Source organism: Taudactylus pleione, unplaced genomic scaffold (genome assembly GCF_031769625.1).
Source record: "Taudactylus pleione unplaced genomic scaffold, aTauple2 ptg000406l, whole genome shotgun sequence".
NCBI lineage: Eukaryota > Metazoa > Chordata > Amphibia > Anura > Myobatrachidae > Taudactylus > Taudactylus pleione.
The window spans coordinates 1,509,418-1,525,720 of NW_028284808.1; the positions used below are offsets into that span (position 1 = coordinate 1,509,418).

The 16,303-nt window shown below is 45.5% G+C and overlaps 1 protein-coding gene across 3 annotated transcripts; it reads right to left on the reverse strand.

Moving 5' to 3' along the window:
- Nucleotides 1-700: 700 nt before the first annotated feature.
- Nucleotides 701-11,151, reverse strand: HCCS (holocytochrome c synthase). 3 transcript variants are annotated; one of them, XM_088446807.1, is made up of 7 exons: nt 11,003-11,151; nt 7,276-7,369; nt 5,137-5,276; nt 4,621-4,769; nt 2,682-2,801; nt 1,305-1,391; nt 701-1,220 (listed from the first exon to the last, which is right to left on the reverse strand). In XM_088446807.1, exons 2-7 carry the CDS (start codon nt 7,361-7,363, stop codon nt 1,022-1,024), a joined length of 783 nt encoding a protein of 260 aa, XP_088302933.1. In that variant the 5' UTR covers nt 7,364-7,369; nt 11,003-11,151; the 3' UTR covers nt 701-1,021. The 3 variants fall into 3 exon arrangements, with proteins under 3 accessions (XP_088302933.1, XP_088302934.1, XP_088302932.1); XM_088446808.1 differs by lacking the exon at nt 11,003-11,151 and adding an exon at nt 10,896-10,969 and having other exon boundaries at nt 7,276-7,368; XM_088446806.1 differs by having other exon boundaries at nt 706-1,220; nt 7,276-7,368; nt 10,987-11,150.
- Nucleotides 11,152-16,303: the final 5,152 nt, after the last annotated feature.

The window sequence follows — 16,303 nt, forward strand, 5'->3', positions numbered from 1 at the left end:
GAGGAGCAGCCGGGCATACAGGACGGCGGTGGATGCAGGAGCGGGGATTAAGGAAAGTGTTTTTTTTTGTACAAGCGACACTACAGGGGCATAACTAATGAGGCACTACTATATGATTTCCTTCCTTTCAAATCAAGGGGGTAACGTCTGTGTATCTAAATATATTTTGGGGTAAAAGGTAAAAAAGTTACCCGACCCCTGCACTATACCACGTGTCATAGACTGGAAATTTTTTGTCATCTCTTGATGCATACTGGCTATATGATGCCATAAAACGTTGTACAACAGGAGGACCTGTGATGGGAGAAATTCTGTTTATACTCATCTGGTAATATGTGTACAGTATCCAAGACTGACATGACCACAATTCTATTCTATAGCATCCAACTTCTATGACCCAGTACAACGGGCAGTGTCTGCTAGTCCCTGGGTTACTGATTTTCTAGAATAGTTCGGGAAAACATCCTCAACAGGTAAAAAAAAGATCCGGATTCAATTAGTTCAGTTAATGAACTGCAGCTAACGCAGAGGCTATTCAATTGTAGCCAGCAACAGCCTGCAGGCTAGACCTAACGAGGCTTTCAGTCCGAGCATGAAGGAGGCTCAAACAGAAATCTGCATCAAGTATCCTTCTCTCGGGTGGCGCAAACACGTTAACCCATAGCTCCAAGCACTTGTCCTGGAATCCCTGGCTTAACATATGTTAGCCGTGGATTTACCACGCAAGGAAAAGGGCTTATAATTGAATAGCTGCAGGCGTAAAAGTCCAAGGCTACTACCACATTTCCTCGCATGGTAATTTTCGTGGCTAATTGCATCCTACCCAAAGAGAGAAGATAAAAGTGTCTTAGGTTTTAAGGTTTTTATTAATTTTTTTTTTTTTAGTCATTTTTGCAATGTACATTGCATTATTTAAATACTGATCAGCAATTTTCTTTTCTATATATGTAACACACTGCAATAAAGCTCTGTATAGTTAGTGGAGTCTTTAGATGATTGACAATTCTTGTTAGTTAATAGATTAAGAGGTCCAGCGCCACCAGGTCACTTTCATCCTGTCCCAGACAGCAGTCATGGAGTCAAACGCAGGGCGGACATCTAAGATTGAGAATTTATAATCCTTATCTACTTCTCCTCCATCGTAGTAATCAATGACATATCGGACTTCCAGTCCACAACGATCTACAATCCAATCATGACGATCAAAGGGGAGTTCATAGCTACAGTACAGGAAAGGAAAGAGTTAGAACAAATTTGTGATATATAAAAGAAAAAAAAATAAATGTAAAGAAACAAAACCTTACCCCATCCACGATCGGATTCGTGCCCTGGGAGAATATTCCTTTGCTTTACCACCAAAGCGAACCAGGCTGGGACCACAGGGACATTCCCTACAAAGTAGAGAGACGTGTTATAACCTGAAGCTGTTACACCGTACGTCTTCAGCAGTTGTTAGCCACTTGCCTGGCGTGGTCGCATATGAGCTGAACTTTCCGTGACACGGTCACATCTGATGTGACAGTGTCAGAAGCACCCACTGGAGGCTCCTGGAAACTGTCAGGCTCAGAACACTGTGGCGGCCCCTCTGCTTCCTCTCCAGTTCCCTCCCCAGCCACAGTGAACAGGCAATTGCCCACCCACGGCTGCAGCCAGACCTAGCCTCACAGTGCTCAAGGTTCTCCGAGGCAGCTGCAGCAGTGATGGGCTATCCTCATGAACGCTCACACTCTGCTGTTAGCTGGCTGCTCTTGCAGAGAGTCTTACAAGGAGTAATTCTGCACAGTAAAAAAATTATGTAAATAATGGCTATGTACACTTGATTAAGTATAATTCTATTGAAACCTATGTATACTTGTTTAAAAATAAATAAAATTCTACTTAATCAGGTTTAAATGGCTATTATTTACATTATTTAAAAAAAATACATTTTGGGTTCATTTTTAGAGAAAAATATTAACCAGTAAAGTGGTTAATCTTGGTTGTAAAATGTGTTGTAAAAGCATTTGCTTAAAATTTGTATTAATATGACACCTACCTTACCAACACCATCTAATAATATAACAGCAGCACTAACCACTACGTGACTGGGCTTCCGTTTTATTTATTGTCTCCCAAATGTCAGTGACAAGCATCCAGGCCAGAGCCAGATTGCTGCATATAATTATATATATGCCCTTCTGCTCCATGGGAAGTTTCTGTCCTCCCTGAGCTCGCCTTAGGACACCTGCGTTACGGTTTGACAGGTGTACCGCCCCAGTCAAACTCCCCACCTTTCCTAGTCATTCTGAACTGACAGCCCCAGCATTACTTGAACACGGGGCCAGAAATATTTGGAGTTCAATTGCAAACTAGATTAAAGTAAATACCAGACTAAAGAACTAGATAAAAATAACAGAAGTCCCATCTTTAATAGCGAAAAATATAGGAAATATTTTGCAGCCTTTCTAGATATTAAGGCACACTACAATTGCAGCTGATCTCATAGCTAGAGAATAGAAGTCTATGTACAAATATAAAAGCTCCCTTTATGAAAATAACATTGTTGCATGTACACCTTTTTCTGTTGCTGGTAACAAATACTTTACTTATCAAAGCTGAGCAAGTAACATACAGATTTGTAATAAACTCACATTATTAGTGTAACTACCCCACTTACACTGAAGTAATAGAAGGAATCTTACTTGGCATGGAGCGCCTCCCATTTCAGAATTTCAGACCAGGCCTGCTCATTATTTTGATTATGAATCTTAATGATATTGTTCATATCGTCGGGTTTAAGATCATCCTCCTTCCATTTCCACCTGAAAGGCAGAACCACAGTAATGTAAAATTCAGCTTTCAGATCCCATGCCATCCCTTTGAATACAGTTACCCCATATGCCACCCCTTTAAATACCATACCCAGGATGCCAACCTTTTACATACCATTAAAAGGATTGGCACCACTTTACCTACCATTGCCGGGCATGCTACCCCTTAGTATACCAATACCCGGGATGCCTCCCCTTCAGATGCCAATACCCGGGATGCCTCCCCTTCAGATGCCAATACCCGGGATCCCTCCCCTTCAGATGCCAATACCCGGGATGCCTCCCCTTCAGATGCCAATACCCGGGATGCCTCCCCTTCAGATGCCAATACCCGGGATGCCTCCCCTTCAGATGCCAATACCCGGGATGCCTCCCCTTCAGATGCCAATACCCGGGATGCCTCCCCTTCAGATGCCAATACCCGGGATGCCTCCCCTTCAGATGCCAATAGCTGGGATGCCTCCCCTTCAGATGCCAATAGCCGGGATGCCTCCCCTTCACATGCCAATAGCCGGGATGCCTCCCCTTCACATGCCAATAGCCGGGATGCCTCCCCTTCACATGCCAATAGCCGGGATGCCTCCCCTCCACATGCCAATAGCCGGGATGCCTCCCCTCCACATGCCAATAGCCGGGTTGCCTCCCCTCCACATGCCAATAGCCGGGATGCCTCCCCTCCACATGCCAATAGCCGGGATGCCTCCCCTCCACATGCCAATAGCCGGGATGCCTCCCCTCCACATGCCAATAGCCGGGATGCCTCCCCTCCACATGCCAATAGCCGGGATGCCTCCCCTCCACATGCAAATACCCGGGATGCCTCCCCTCCACATGCCAATACCCGGGATGCCTCCCCTTTACATGTCATTACCCAGCAATCCATAACTAGAGGTCATAACTATGACCTACCGTGTTTCCCCGATAATTAGACCTACCCCGAAAATAAGCCCTATCCTTACTATTGATGAATGGCCCAAAATAAGCCCTACCCCGAAAGTAAGACCTAATAAAATCTAAATTTTTCCCGGTCCCTGCACTACACTAATATGCACCCAGCTCTGCCCCCCGCATGAAATCCGGTACTGCAGTAAATGAAAGAGCTGGAAGATGCTGCCCGGCCCGCTCCTCCACCAGCTTACAGGAACGTACTCAGACTGCAAAACAAGCTTTCAGCGCGCGTGACGTCATGAAGTCACGGCGCGCCTCTGAAGGTGGACAACGGAGGAGCCGCGGATCGTGGAGGAAGGCGCGACTCTGAAGGTGGACTTCTTGTTGTAAAGGTAAGTTCAACAGGGAGAGGGACAGGCTGAGTTCAACGCCGGGATGGGGGGGGGGGGGGGTGGGCTGGAGACGCACAGGCTGTATTCATCAACAGGGGGGGGGGGCTGGAGAGGCACAGGCTGCATTCAACAGGGGAGGAGAGAGGCACATTGAAATTGCTGTCAATGTTAAATTAAATAAGCCCTACCCCGAAAATAAGCCCTAGTGTGTTTTTTGGACCAAAAAAAAAAAATAAGACAGTGTCTTATTATCGGGGAAACACGGTATATATCACTACTTATATACATAAAACAAGTGTATTTGAAAACTGAGTTCTTTACAGATACAGAGCAAAAGGGTTAATGTGCAAGATCAAGTAGAAATTAATCAGACATTTGATTATCTAACTTGCAGTTGATTGATGAAATATCACAAGTGGATGCACATTTCCACATTGATAGTAAATAACACCAAGTTACAAACACATAGTGATGTCAGTGGTAATCTAGGGAGCCAAAATCGAAATCAAGGGACATTTTGTACAACCCACCCTTTCCTCAGCATTGCATTCCAGAACATCTGCGGTGATGGATAAACCCAATTTTTTCCAGAGTTAGCGCGAGGAATATTGGATTCTTCTCGGGCTACGGAAAGAGGAAATGGCTGATCTGTGGCTGGAGTCTGGTTTGGAGGAGGCATCTGCAGAGATAAGAACACAGTTGTGTATAGAATGATCACATACTGTTATACCACCATTTGTATACGAAAAATTCACATAGGCTACAAATAGAGAAACTGCATTAACCAATGACACGCCAACTCTTACCATAAGTAGACTGGACTAATTAATGCTGTACTATAGCATTTTAACTTTATATGGAACAAAGTACTCCGCAAAGTCAGGAGTCAAGTAAAACCAAGGTATTAAAACCTGAAACTATTTTCAGCATTAAACATAATAGAAAACATTTACAGAAAAAAACAATCATTTATAAATATGAAACTGCTTATTGAGTGTTTTAAGTAAAGGATATTCCAAAACGCCTTCTGCTAAGTAGTGTCTTACCATATTGCTGGGATCAATATCATCTTTGCTGCCAGATCTCATGGGACACTGGACATATTCATAGGCTCTTTCTTGATGTGCTGGCCCCGAGCAGTTCTGGATATCAGCATTCTGTGGAACCTCTTTGTGCATTGGACAGCCTGTAGTTTTACAAAAATAAGAAAAAGTAATTGTGAGAACCTCCTTCGTCCACCAGACATGATTTGTGCAAGCAGGTCAGTTTACTCCCATCGTTACTACCCACTCGCAAGAACTTAAAGAGTGATAGCAAATGCAAGATAAGCCTAACTAAAACCACCATTTACCTGAACCAAGTGGTAAACAAAAACCTACTGTACCTGACCCAAATGATAAATAAACCCCAAAGCTACAGATTTAACAAGCCGTAAAGTACCATTTAATATGACACTTCATTAATGTAATGTGCGCTGACTCTTTAAGGAAGCAAAATGCATCACCTGTGCTTAACAAAGCATAGTATTAAAATTCCCTGGAATACATTCTCCTGCCAACAACAAAAACCACACGTCAGATGAATGAAACAAAGCTTGTATGCTGTACTCTACAAGTTACATTGTGTGTCCTGGTTGGTACATCTATGGGCAGAGGGGCTACAAAATATAGCATCCCTGCCCCATCCCTCTACTCATTGGCTATTCACACTACTGTGAAATACTCTTGGGGTCAGGTTCATCAGTAAATGTCGGGACCCATGGAGTGGTAATTGTGAGGACCCAGAAGAATCATCATTAAAAAAAAAAACTACCCAATCACAAAGAGCAATCGCAGCCAAACACTACTGGTTACCCATGCCAGCTGCCTGTATTTGGCTGGCATTGCAGGAGAGCCCAGGAGGAATACCAATTGTAACCAGCAGTTGTACTTCTTGAGTGAGTAGATATATATATTTTTTTTATTTGGACTTTTCCAAAGTATTTTTGTTTGTTTCCGGTTTCTGACTAAAATGCTTAACGAAGGGTCCTGGGAAGGGGTATTTTATTAGTGTATTGTGATGTTATGTGGGTAATTAAAGAAAAAAGAAAACCTGTTTTGTGTATTGGGAAGAGGCCTGGGGCTGGACTCCACTAAAACACAGGAACCCCACTCATGTCTAGCAATGGGGCTAATGGAGGATTTGGAGAGGGGACATTACTATTATTATTATTAATAATAATCATTATTACACAGTGCAGCATCTGCAATCTGTGTGGAGTTACCCATCAATCACTGAGTTACCACTGCTCATACCATAGACGCAGTCATTTAAATTATTTATTATCAGCGGCATTGGTCATTAAGTGTAATGGTTCCATCTGGAACCTCTTATTTACAATAATGAAACAACAAGTCAGTCATTTTTATCCCCTGGTTTTCTGTTCCATGTTAACATTACAGGTGGAGAAATAGAAATGTATGTGTGCATCAGAATCGTGCAGTGTTATAACATAGTTTGATGCTCACTACAGCAGCATGTGGTCAGTCTAACCTCTGACAGTAGGTATTATTAATACTCCTTTTACACCAGAACTAAAACCCAGGTTATTGCAGGATTAACCCAGGTAGCTCCTTGGTGTAAAAGGGGACAGGGTTGGATTCCCAGGATGAGTGACCCGGCAATCCAACCCAGGTAACTAGCAGGGTTTAACACGGGAATGACCAGTGAAAGCCTGCTGTGTAAACGGCGCGATCCGGGTCACAGTGACCTGGATCGTACCACATGCCTGCCGATTGGCCGGCTTCAGTGGCGCTGGGAGATAACGTAATCTCCAAGCGTCCACTTCAACGCCGAGTCTATGCAGACCCGGCTCTGGTGTGAATGGCGCCGGCACAGGAAAATCCTGGGTCAGCACCGGCTAAATTCCGGGTCTGATCCGGAATTTAGGAGTAAAAGAGGTATAACTCAGTTAAATAAAATTTTTCAAATATGCTATAACATATTACATCCAACCAGACATGTGTCTATGTTCACTCCTGCACCTGAACGCTCACTGAGATGTAACGCTTTTGAACATCATGTAGGTGTGATCAGTAATTTTGAAGACCCAGTCTAAGACACTGCTGCATGTTCTCTAACAAGACCAGAACTGGCTAGGAAGTTATTGTTTAGACTACCCATGGACATAGGAATGAAATACATACCGGTCATCTTTTTGTGCATGGGACATTCTGCAGGTGGAGAGACTGCTGACTCCGTGGTGACTGATGCAGCAGAAGCAGATGTGCTCATCTTAGCTATCAAACAAAATAAATCCATAGTAGACATCATTTTCACATCAGAACTTAGTTGTTGAGGCAATACATCAATAATGGTCCATGTCTCACTAGATCACAGCAAATTTACTTCATGATTTGATTGGAGTATTAGTAGCTGGTATTTTGTAATACTGAACAAACAGTGTGTGAGAATTGCATATAAAGCATGCACAATAGAAATTGAATCAGTGTTTTCCCCAGGGCTCTTTTCATGGGTGCAACAGCCAGCTATCAATCTGTTTCAAAATCCATGATTGACAGTCATGGAGTGCAGCAGCAAGTACCAGTTCTCTCTTTATTCGATTCCTCCCACTCACCGTCCATCCCATCCCTCATTCAATATCCGCTCATTGTAACGTAGCACAAGAGCGACAGGTAGAGCTGTGGGAAGAATATTCGCCATCTATATATAGATCCCCTATATACTTGGTGACTCGCTATCCAAATTATTTAGGGACTAAGATGAAGTTTATCTGACAAGAGTTGTAGCAGGGATAACAAAATAAAACCAGGGCTTCTCCACGTTACAGCTGCACAAATTGATTGTGCTCTTCCACATTACTTGCAATTACCTCCAGAGTCATTATAATTAATATAATTGTGTTCAGTCCAGCCAGCAAGTGGGCACTAACTACTTGTATCACATTTTTCATTATTGTCATTGCAAAGTGTTAGGCTGGGTACATATCACGCGATATAATGGACAATCTATTGTTCCGACCTGGATAGCTCAGAGTGTACCCTCAATCGTGCGTTCACATGCATCGTCAGTGGGGTCTTCCCATCTGATGTGCTGCATTTCAGATGGGCCGATCAGGCTGGCATGTAAGTGAATGCGGAATGGAAGGGTATATTGCGGGGTCGTATACCAGACCGTGCAGTGTGTAAAGCCACCCAACATATCCTTTCATTACACGTCTTTCTGATGTGAACCTAGCCTTAAGCTGGCCACACATCTAAAGATTATCTGTCCAACCAGCCAACTAGTTGATTGGTTGGAATGAAAATCTGGTAACATATAGGAGTAAATGATGATCAGCAATTTGCTCCTAAATGCCAGAAAACAGATGAAAATGGTCTTCAGATAAGTTTGTTAAATGTTTGATCTAAACAATTTGTTCAAACAACAGTTTTTGTCCAGTTTCCGGTGTTTGGGAGCAAATTGCTGATTGTCATTACTTTTATACCTTACCAGATTTTCATTCCAACCAATCAACTAGTTGGCTGGTTGGATGTAAGTTGGTCTAGTGTGTGGCCAGCTTTAGCCTGCCCTACCCATTCCCTCATAGTGCCACCAGGCTGGAGAAAAAATCTGGGGAAAACACTGAACTGTATTCTTCCAAGGGCGAATCTTTAAAACCTGGCATTTACTGAACATTCGACACATCTAGCACCCATGTAAATAAAACCCATTAGAAGATCTTAGGGGTCGAATCAATTCAGCGCGAGTTGAATAGCGCCAGGAATTTGGTCCCGGAGCTATTCAAACTCAGTGCGTTGTTAAGCCGACTAAAGAATTTCTTCTCGAACTGTACAGAGGGTCAGTCTAAAGCGCCGGCCATGAGGCTGTTTGTCGGTTTAGCGCGGCGCTCACAGCCCGCACTTTAGTCTGAGAATTCTGGTTCTCGCGACTAAACACACAAGATAAGTCACGAGAACCAACATTCTCTAACTTAAATTATAATAGTCGGACAAAACAGCGCGCTGAATTGAATAGCTCTGGGACTAACTTGCACTGAATTGAATCAGCTCCTTAGTATAGATTATTGGTTTCCTGTAGGTGCTCCAGTTTACTGCCACAGTCCACAAATATACTATGTAAATCCTGTGAGGATACAGCACTAACCCCAATATAGGGAATATACTAAGCCAGTGGTTCCTAGTGTTCATTCTAGCGCCCTGTAAGTAATCCGTGAGGGCATATTTTAATTTTAAAGGGCAACATTTTAGACGTGATGTATCACTATAGCTACTGTAGCAATACGTCATATATAAAATTTGGCTCTTCAAAATTAAAATATACACTCCTCACTGATTATGTGCAGGGTGCTAGAATGAACACTAGGTTCCCAAACTTTCTTAAATCACGGCGCCCTAGAGTACCAGTAATTTTTTCATGGCTCCCCTGGGTTAAAATCAATATATATTCTCAGTGCTCCCTGGGCTAAAAGTTTCTCGAGAAATCCAGCAAAATTAAATGATTTACTATTGTTAAAATAAGTATTTAATTATACCCCTTTCACATCGCAAAAATAAACCGGGATATTGCCGGGTTGACCCAGGTCAAGGTGCAGTGTGAACGTGCCACCAAAAAAAATCCTGACTCGACTCGGCATTTCAACCCTGCAATCAAACAGGGTTGAACACGGGAACAAGCTGGGTTGAAGTGTAGTGTCAACAGGCTCTACCTGGGTTATCCAACCCGGGACTCAGCAAACAACGCTGATTGGATGTTCCTGGTTCTCACTTGATGATGTCAGCAGTCAGACACACAGGCAGCATTCTGGCAGTCTGAAAGGGGTTAATACCACTACTGTCATTACAGTGATGGCTAACTGGAGCTGTACACTATGCTGTCAGAAGCTGCATCATGCTCTCACTGGCTGAATCAAATGGCACTAAAACACAAACACTCAAGAACTCAAGGCTACACAGTGGTAATCCATCAGCCATGATTCCTGCAATGCTGTGAACAGTCCCCACCCCTCCCTTGTATTCCCGTTTCTCATCTTATCTTTGTGAGCCTGAATAAGTCCATTTTTAATGACATCCACAGTGTTTTACAGGGCTGACCCAGGTTCAGTGTGATCGGGGCCAACCCGGGAATTACCCGGGTCGAAGGTGCAGTGTGAATGGAGTCTGACCAGGTCGCAGCCAGATTGAACCAGTGTTCAAAATTCCGGGGACAGAGACGCATTTGCGATGTGAAAGGGGTATCATTGATAACTTGTCATCCATTAATTCAGTTATGCGGTGGTTGTGCTTTGGTTTGTCCACACTGGCAACCAAAACCATTGGTTCTGCCCATCACATCGGCCGTAAATAATTTGATTTGGCCCTAGACCACCAACCCGTGCACCCCTGCAAGTGCCCCGCAGTACCCAGTTTGGGGATCACTGTACTAAGGTGACAAGCAGTGAACAATTTTTCCTTTTAAATAACACATTTTTCTATTTGCACTCATTTTAATTACATTTTGCTTATTTTACTAATGATGTTTTATTTAAAAAATTTAAATGATAAATAATAAAAGTTTTAGGCATTAATGTTAGAGATCTAAAACACACAGATTGCAATAAGGTTCCCAAGAGTGCACCCATAGAAATCAGTGTAAGCTCCTATTGAGCAGGAACAAATGTGAATTATTTCTTTGTAGTATAGTGTAATAATATATACAGGGGTTATATATGTAAAGATTATATATAACAGGCAGCCAGTGGTTACTGTGTGTGCAGCCAGACTGGAGTCAGCACCGTGTCCTGCAGGCTGACAGAGGTCACACTCACTATCCTGTGTGGTTACACCGCACCAATCTCCCAGCCACACTGTAACCGGACACTGGCTGATTCCACACCCGCCTATCACTCCTCCTCTTACCCGGCAGCACCGAAGGCGGCAGCTCCGCTCCCAACGACAACTGCGAGTCCACCGACACGAGGAAAGGTGCAGGTAAGTGACGTCATATTCTTCTTGTGCGACGCGTGCGGGTCAGGCCTCGTCCTGGCTATTACCTAGGCAACGGAGAGAAGCTTCAAGCCGGCTCTCTTTAAAGACTCAGCTCAGGGCAGTTGCTAGATTCAAGTTGAAGAATGAACCTTCGACGTCACAACCACGACTGTGGCTGCGTGCTGCTCCCAGCCACTGTGCTCCTGCAGGATATTATAGACCAATTACAGTCTGACTTGTTACTTAGCCTTACTGTAGTGATTTTAGGTATATAGAGGGTACAATAGAATGGCCTGTCCCTGTGTCAATGTCAGGGAAATATTAGACATTAAGGCAAGCTGATTTTAGGTACTCGTAGTAACGGGTGTATCTTCCTATTGGCCAGGATGGCACTCGTCAGGGGCGCTGGCCGAGGAGGGGCGCCATTGCTGCCCGTCAGTGCCACCCGCAGCCAGTTCTATCCCTTTGTGGTCACACCGATTCCCTGCTGCCCGCCCCAGTGATTTCCCGGCTACCGGCTCTTAGTATACACATACACAATGAGGCTGTCACAATCACTACAGAGTGACAGAGTGGCGGCCGCATGACCCCCTTAGTGACATGTGATGTCAGACACCGTGCGTGCTTTGGTAGAGAGGACACACGCCTAATGGCAGCATCTAGGTGCCCTCCAGGGAGCAGTCAGGGCACATGCTGCACTGCTGACTCTGGCGGCCGGGACCTGCGAGGGTGAGGACGAACAGGCAGACAGGAGGAGTGTAGAGTTGGGATCTGTCTGTGATGGGGGCTGGTCGAGGACGGTGATGCGGGCTGGCGGAGGGTGCTGATGGGGCTGAGGAAAGTGATGGTGGCTGAGGAAGGTGATGGGGGCTAAGGAAGGTGATAGGGGCTGGCTGAGGAAGGTGATGGGGCTGGCTGAGGAAGGTGATAGGGGCTGGCTGAGGAAGGTGATGTGGCTGTGGACTGAGGTAGGTGTTGTGGGCTGAGGAAGATCATGGGGGCTGAGGAAGGCCATGGGGGCTGGCTGAGGAAGATCATGTGAACTGGCTGAGGAAGGTGATGGGGCAGAGGTAGGTGATAGGGGCTGGCTGAGGAAGGTGATGTGGCTGTGGGCTGACTGAGGAAGGTGATGGGGACAGAGGATGGTGATGAGTGGCTGATGGGGGTGATGAGTGGCTGAGGGAGGTAATGAGGGTCTGAGGATGGTGATGAGGGGATGAAGACAGTGATGTGGGGCTGAGGGAGGGAGTGGGACCAAGTTCCAACCCACTGGCCTGGTCTGGACTCTCTGGAGGGAGACACTCACTGGTCTGGACTTTCTGAAGCGACTGGAGGCTGGACTCCTGCAATTAGCTCTGCAACTATCTGTGACAGCCCAGCAGTGTTTGTTTTTATTTATTTTCTGGCTGTGGAGGCAATGAATCAGTGTGTTATTTGGGAGCAAACATTGAATCTTTGGAGGGGGCGCCCCTCCCTTAGTTTGCCAGGGGCACTCGGACCCCTAGATACACCCCTGCTCGTAGTAGACGTGTTGAGTGCATAAGATACAAGCAAATCTAAAGAACTGAGTAAATTTGATAAGGGCCAAAATGTTATGTCCAGTCGACCGATCATTTCTGAAATGCCAAAGACTGTAGGTTGCTCTAAGTCAACCATGGGGAGTACCGACCCACAGCGTTGGGATGGAGGGAAAAGCATGAACCACCTATGGGGTATTGGATGGCCAAGAGTAAAATTAAAACTATCTTGTCTGGTATGAACCAACAAAAGGGCTTCTGCGGCACAAATCGCATACAATTTTAATGATGACACCAGGATCAATGTGCCACGATATATAGTGCACCAAGCCTTGCTGCATATGGAGGTGCGTAGCCACAGACCAGTCAGAATGCCCATACTAACCTTCGTCCACTGTCCAATGTGCCTACATTTGGCAAGCAAGTGTCGGTTCAATGGAATCCTTGGATAAATGGAAGGTTGCCTGGCCCCATGAAACCGTTTTCATGTGGATGACTGAATACATGTGTGTTTATCTAAGGAAGAGATGGCACCAAGACACATTGTGGGAAGAAAACAAATTGGAGTAGGGAGTGTGATGCTTTGGGCAATGTTCTGCTGGGAGGTCATGCATGTGGACATTAATGTGATATCTACCACCTACCTAAACATTGCAGACCATCAGTATTCTCTGATGGCAGTGACCTCTCTCAGCAGGATAATGAGCCCTGCCACACTGCAACGATTGTTCTGGAAAGGTTTGAGGAATATGACAAAACGTTCAAGGTGTCGTCCAGGGATCCAAATCATCCATGCTTTGTGTTGATAAAACAATTCTGATCCATGGCAGCTCCATCTTGTAACTTGAAGTATCTTTTGGTAGCATCCTGGTACCAGATACCACAGGAAACCTTCAGAGGTTTGCAACAGCATATTAAGCAGGTGGTCATAATGTTTTGGCTCATCATTGTGTGTATATATATTATGCGATGGTCATACATTCTGTCTTCACAGATAAGGCTGTGCCCCCTCTCTCCCTTCATAGATCTCACTAGTGTCCAGTACACAGCTCACTCCTACACCCTCCCCAATACTCCCTCACTACAAGTGTCTCCATACACACTCCTAGGTACACCACTGTAATAGGTGGACACCCCAGTATGGCTGCAGAGCCTGCTGTGTAAGTGTCTGTGTCTGACCCACCTCTACCCCCAACCTCCCTCCCTCCTCACCTCATTTTCGTATGGCGGGGTCTGGGTGAAATGTAGGGGATTTGCACCATCCTCAGTCCAATGGCGACAACTTTACTATCACTGTCAGCCAAGTTCTGTTATAGCGATCAAATACTTTGGTCGGACTGATATATCGGTAAGAAAAAAAAGCAGCAGCAAAAGACAGCAGGGAAGAGAAAAAAGAATGGTGGGAAAGAGTATAGAGAGATGGGGCAAGAGAAGGAGAGAAAGATGGAGAATACAGATAAAGACAGAGATAGGTAAAGGGGAGAGGGAGATCCGGATAAGGGTTAGAACAGGAGGAGAGAAGAGGGGGGAGGGGGGCAGACATAGAAAGGATGGGAGTACAGAGAAAGGGGAAAAAAGGCAATGCCGGCGACAACAGCTAGCAACTTGTCATGTGCACTCACTACCTCCAACAGCCGCAGCGAGAAAAGGAGATGCAGGGAAGAAAGGACGATAGACGGAGCCGAGAGAGAAGGAAACTAATAATTAGGAAAGAAAAGTGTAGAAACAGTAGCAAAAAGGGGAGAGGGGGAGGAATAGGCGAAGGCAAGAGAAAAGGTTAAGAAGGGAGGAATGGGGGCAATAATAGGAAAGATGAGGGAGAATTAGGGGGATACAGGAGGAAAGGTATGCAGTCGCGATGCCGACCATCGGCATCCTGACTGTCTGATCCCGGCAAGGGTCTAATGACAGGCGTCAAATCCCAACGCCTGTCATTTTACCTACGCCGGGAGCCCGACGCCCAGCATCCCGATCGAATGTAAGCCTGGCTTGGACAGCCACGGGGGGGGGGGGGGGGTTAGTTTGGCATGGTGGAAGGATCTTCCAGTGGGGAGTCCCTATATTGATGTTGAAAGACAATTGATACGCTTAACTGACAAGCGTACGCATATATATATTGAGCACATCATTTACAAGTTATCATCAAAGATACCACACTATCAGGCACTTGTCCTTCTTCCCCCCTTTTTTATCATATAAATATTTACTATATCTAATTTTAGTGGCTTTCTGTGCTCACAATAGAAGATTTAGGAAGATTAAATAAACCATTGTATTTTTCACAGTGGAAAGCTTTTATTTTTTGGGAGTTATTTGTCAGAGTGAAACTCCCATGGCAGTACCCCTAATTTATGAAGTTTGTTGTCACTGCTTAAAACAATTAAAGTAACATTTGTATTTTTCATAGTGGAAAACTTAGATTTTTTTGTGTGGGGGGGGGGTGCAGTGTTATTTAGTACAGTGCATTTTTGTTGTGGGGGACAGTGTTATTTAGTACAGTGATTTTTTGTTGTGGGGGACAGTGTTATTTAGTATAGTGAATTTTTTGTTGTGGGGGAGCAGTGTTATTTAGTACAGTGCATTTTTGTTCTGGGGGAGCAGTGTTATTTAGTACAGTGCATTTTTGTTCTGGGGGAGCAGTGTTATTTAGTACAGTGAATTTTAGTTGTGGGGGAGCAGTGTAATTTAGTACAGTGAATTTTGTTGTGGGGGACAGTGTTATTTAGTACAGATATTTTTTTGTGGGGGTTCAGTTTTATTTAGTACAGTGATTTTTTTGTGGGAGGCAGCGTTATTTAGTACAATGATTTTTTTTGTGGGGGCAGTGTTATTTAGTACAGTGAATTTTGTGGGGGGGGGCAGTGTTATTTAGTACAATTATTTTTTTTGTAGGGCAGTGTTATTTAGTACAGTTAATTTCTACTTCAGGGTCCATAGGGTATCCACAGGATACCTTGGGGTATAGGTGTGACGTCAGTCGCAGGGCACCAAAGAGTTAAGCTTTCAGCCTCCCAGGATGCACTAGGTCCCCCTCCTATACCCCGCCCCCGGGCCAAGGCACCTCAGTTTAGTTTGGTGCCCGGCCGGCGTCGGGTGCACCTGTCGGAGTGGGGGCTAGAAGAGCCCCTGAAGCTTTCTTCAGTGCAGCTGTGGCTGCACATCTGGATGTACAGCATGGACAGTCAGTCCTGACGTCCATGCTGTCTTCCCTACACCCCCGCCGGTACCAGAACGCCGGTACCGATCCGGGGATGCTGGTGAGCATCTGGGGTCACAGCTAGCGGTGACCCCAGATGTTCCGGACCATGGCCGGATCCAAGGGGGACAAAGGTAAGCAGCGGGGTCCCGCGGTGGGTCCCCGCTGGTCACATGGTCCTAAGTCCCCAGGCAGGGGGCTCCCTGGGGACTGGCTGCAGCGTGGAGCCAGGTACTGAACCTGCGCTTTCCACTACCCCCTGGGACAGCGGACTGCAGAAGAGCGGTAGCGCTGCGGCGTCCCAGGGGTTAAATGCATGCCAGGGGAGCGTGCCTTCCCTGTCTCACAGCCGGCGCCTCCCCCGCTGCACACAGCCCTCTCTGCACTGTGCTGACTGGTCCTGTGTCAGCGCTCCTCCCCCAGGCCAGCTTCTTTCTGCTCCTCGGCGGCCATCTTCTCTGCAACGCATGGTGAACACTGCTGGAAGCCTGGAAGGAAGCATCGTGGTCTGGGTCCCACCGCATACCTCTCCTCC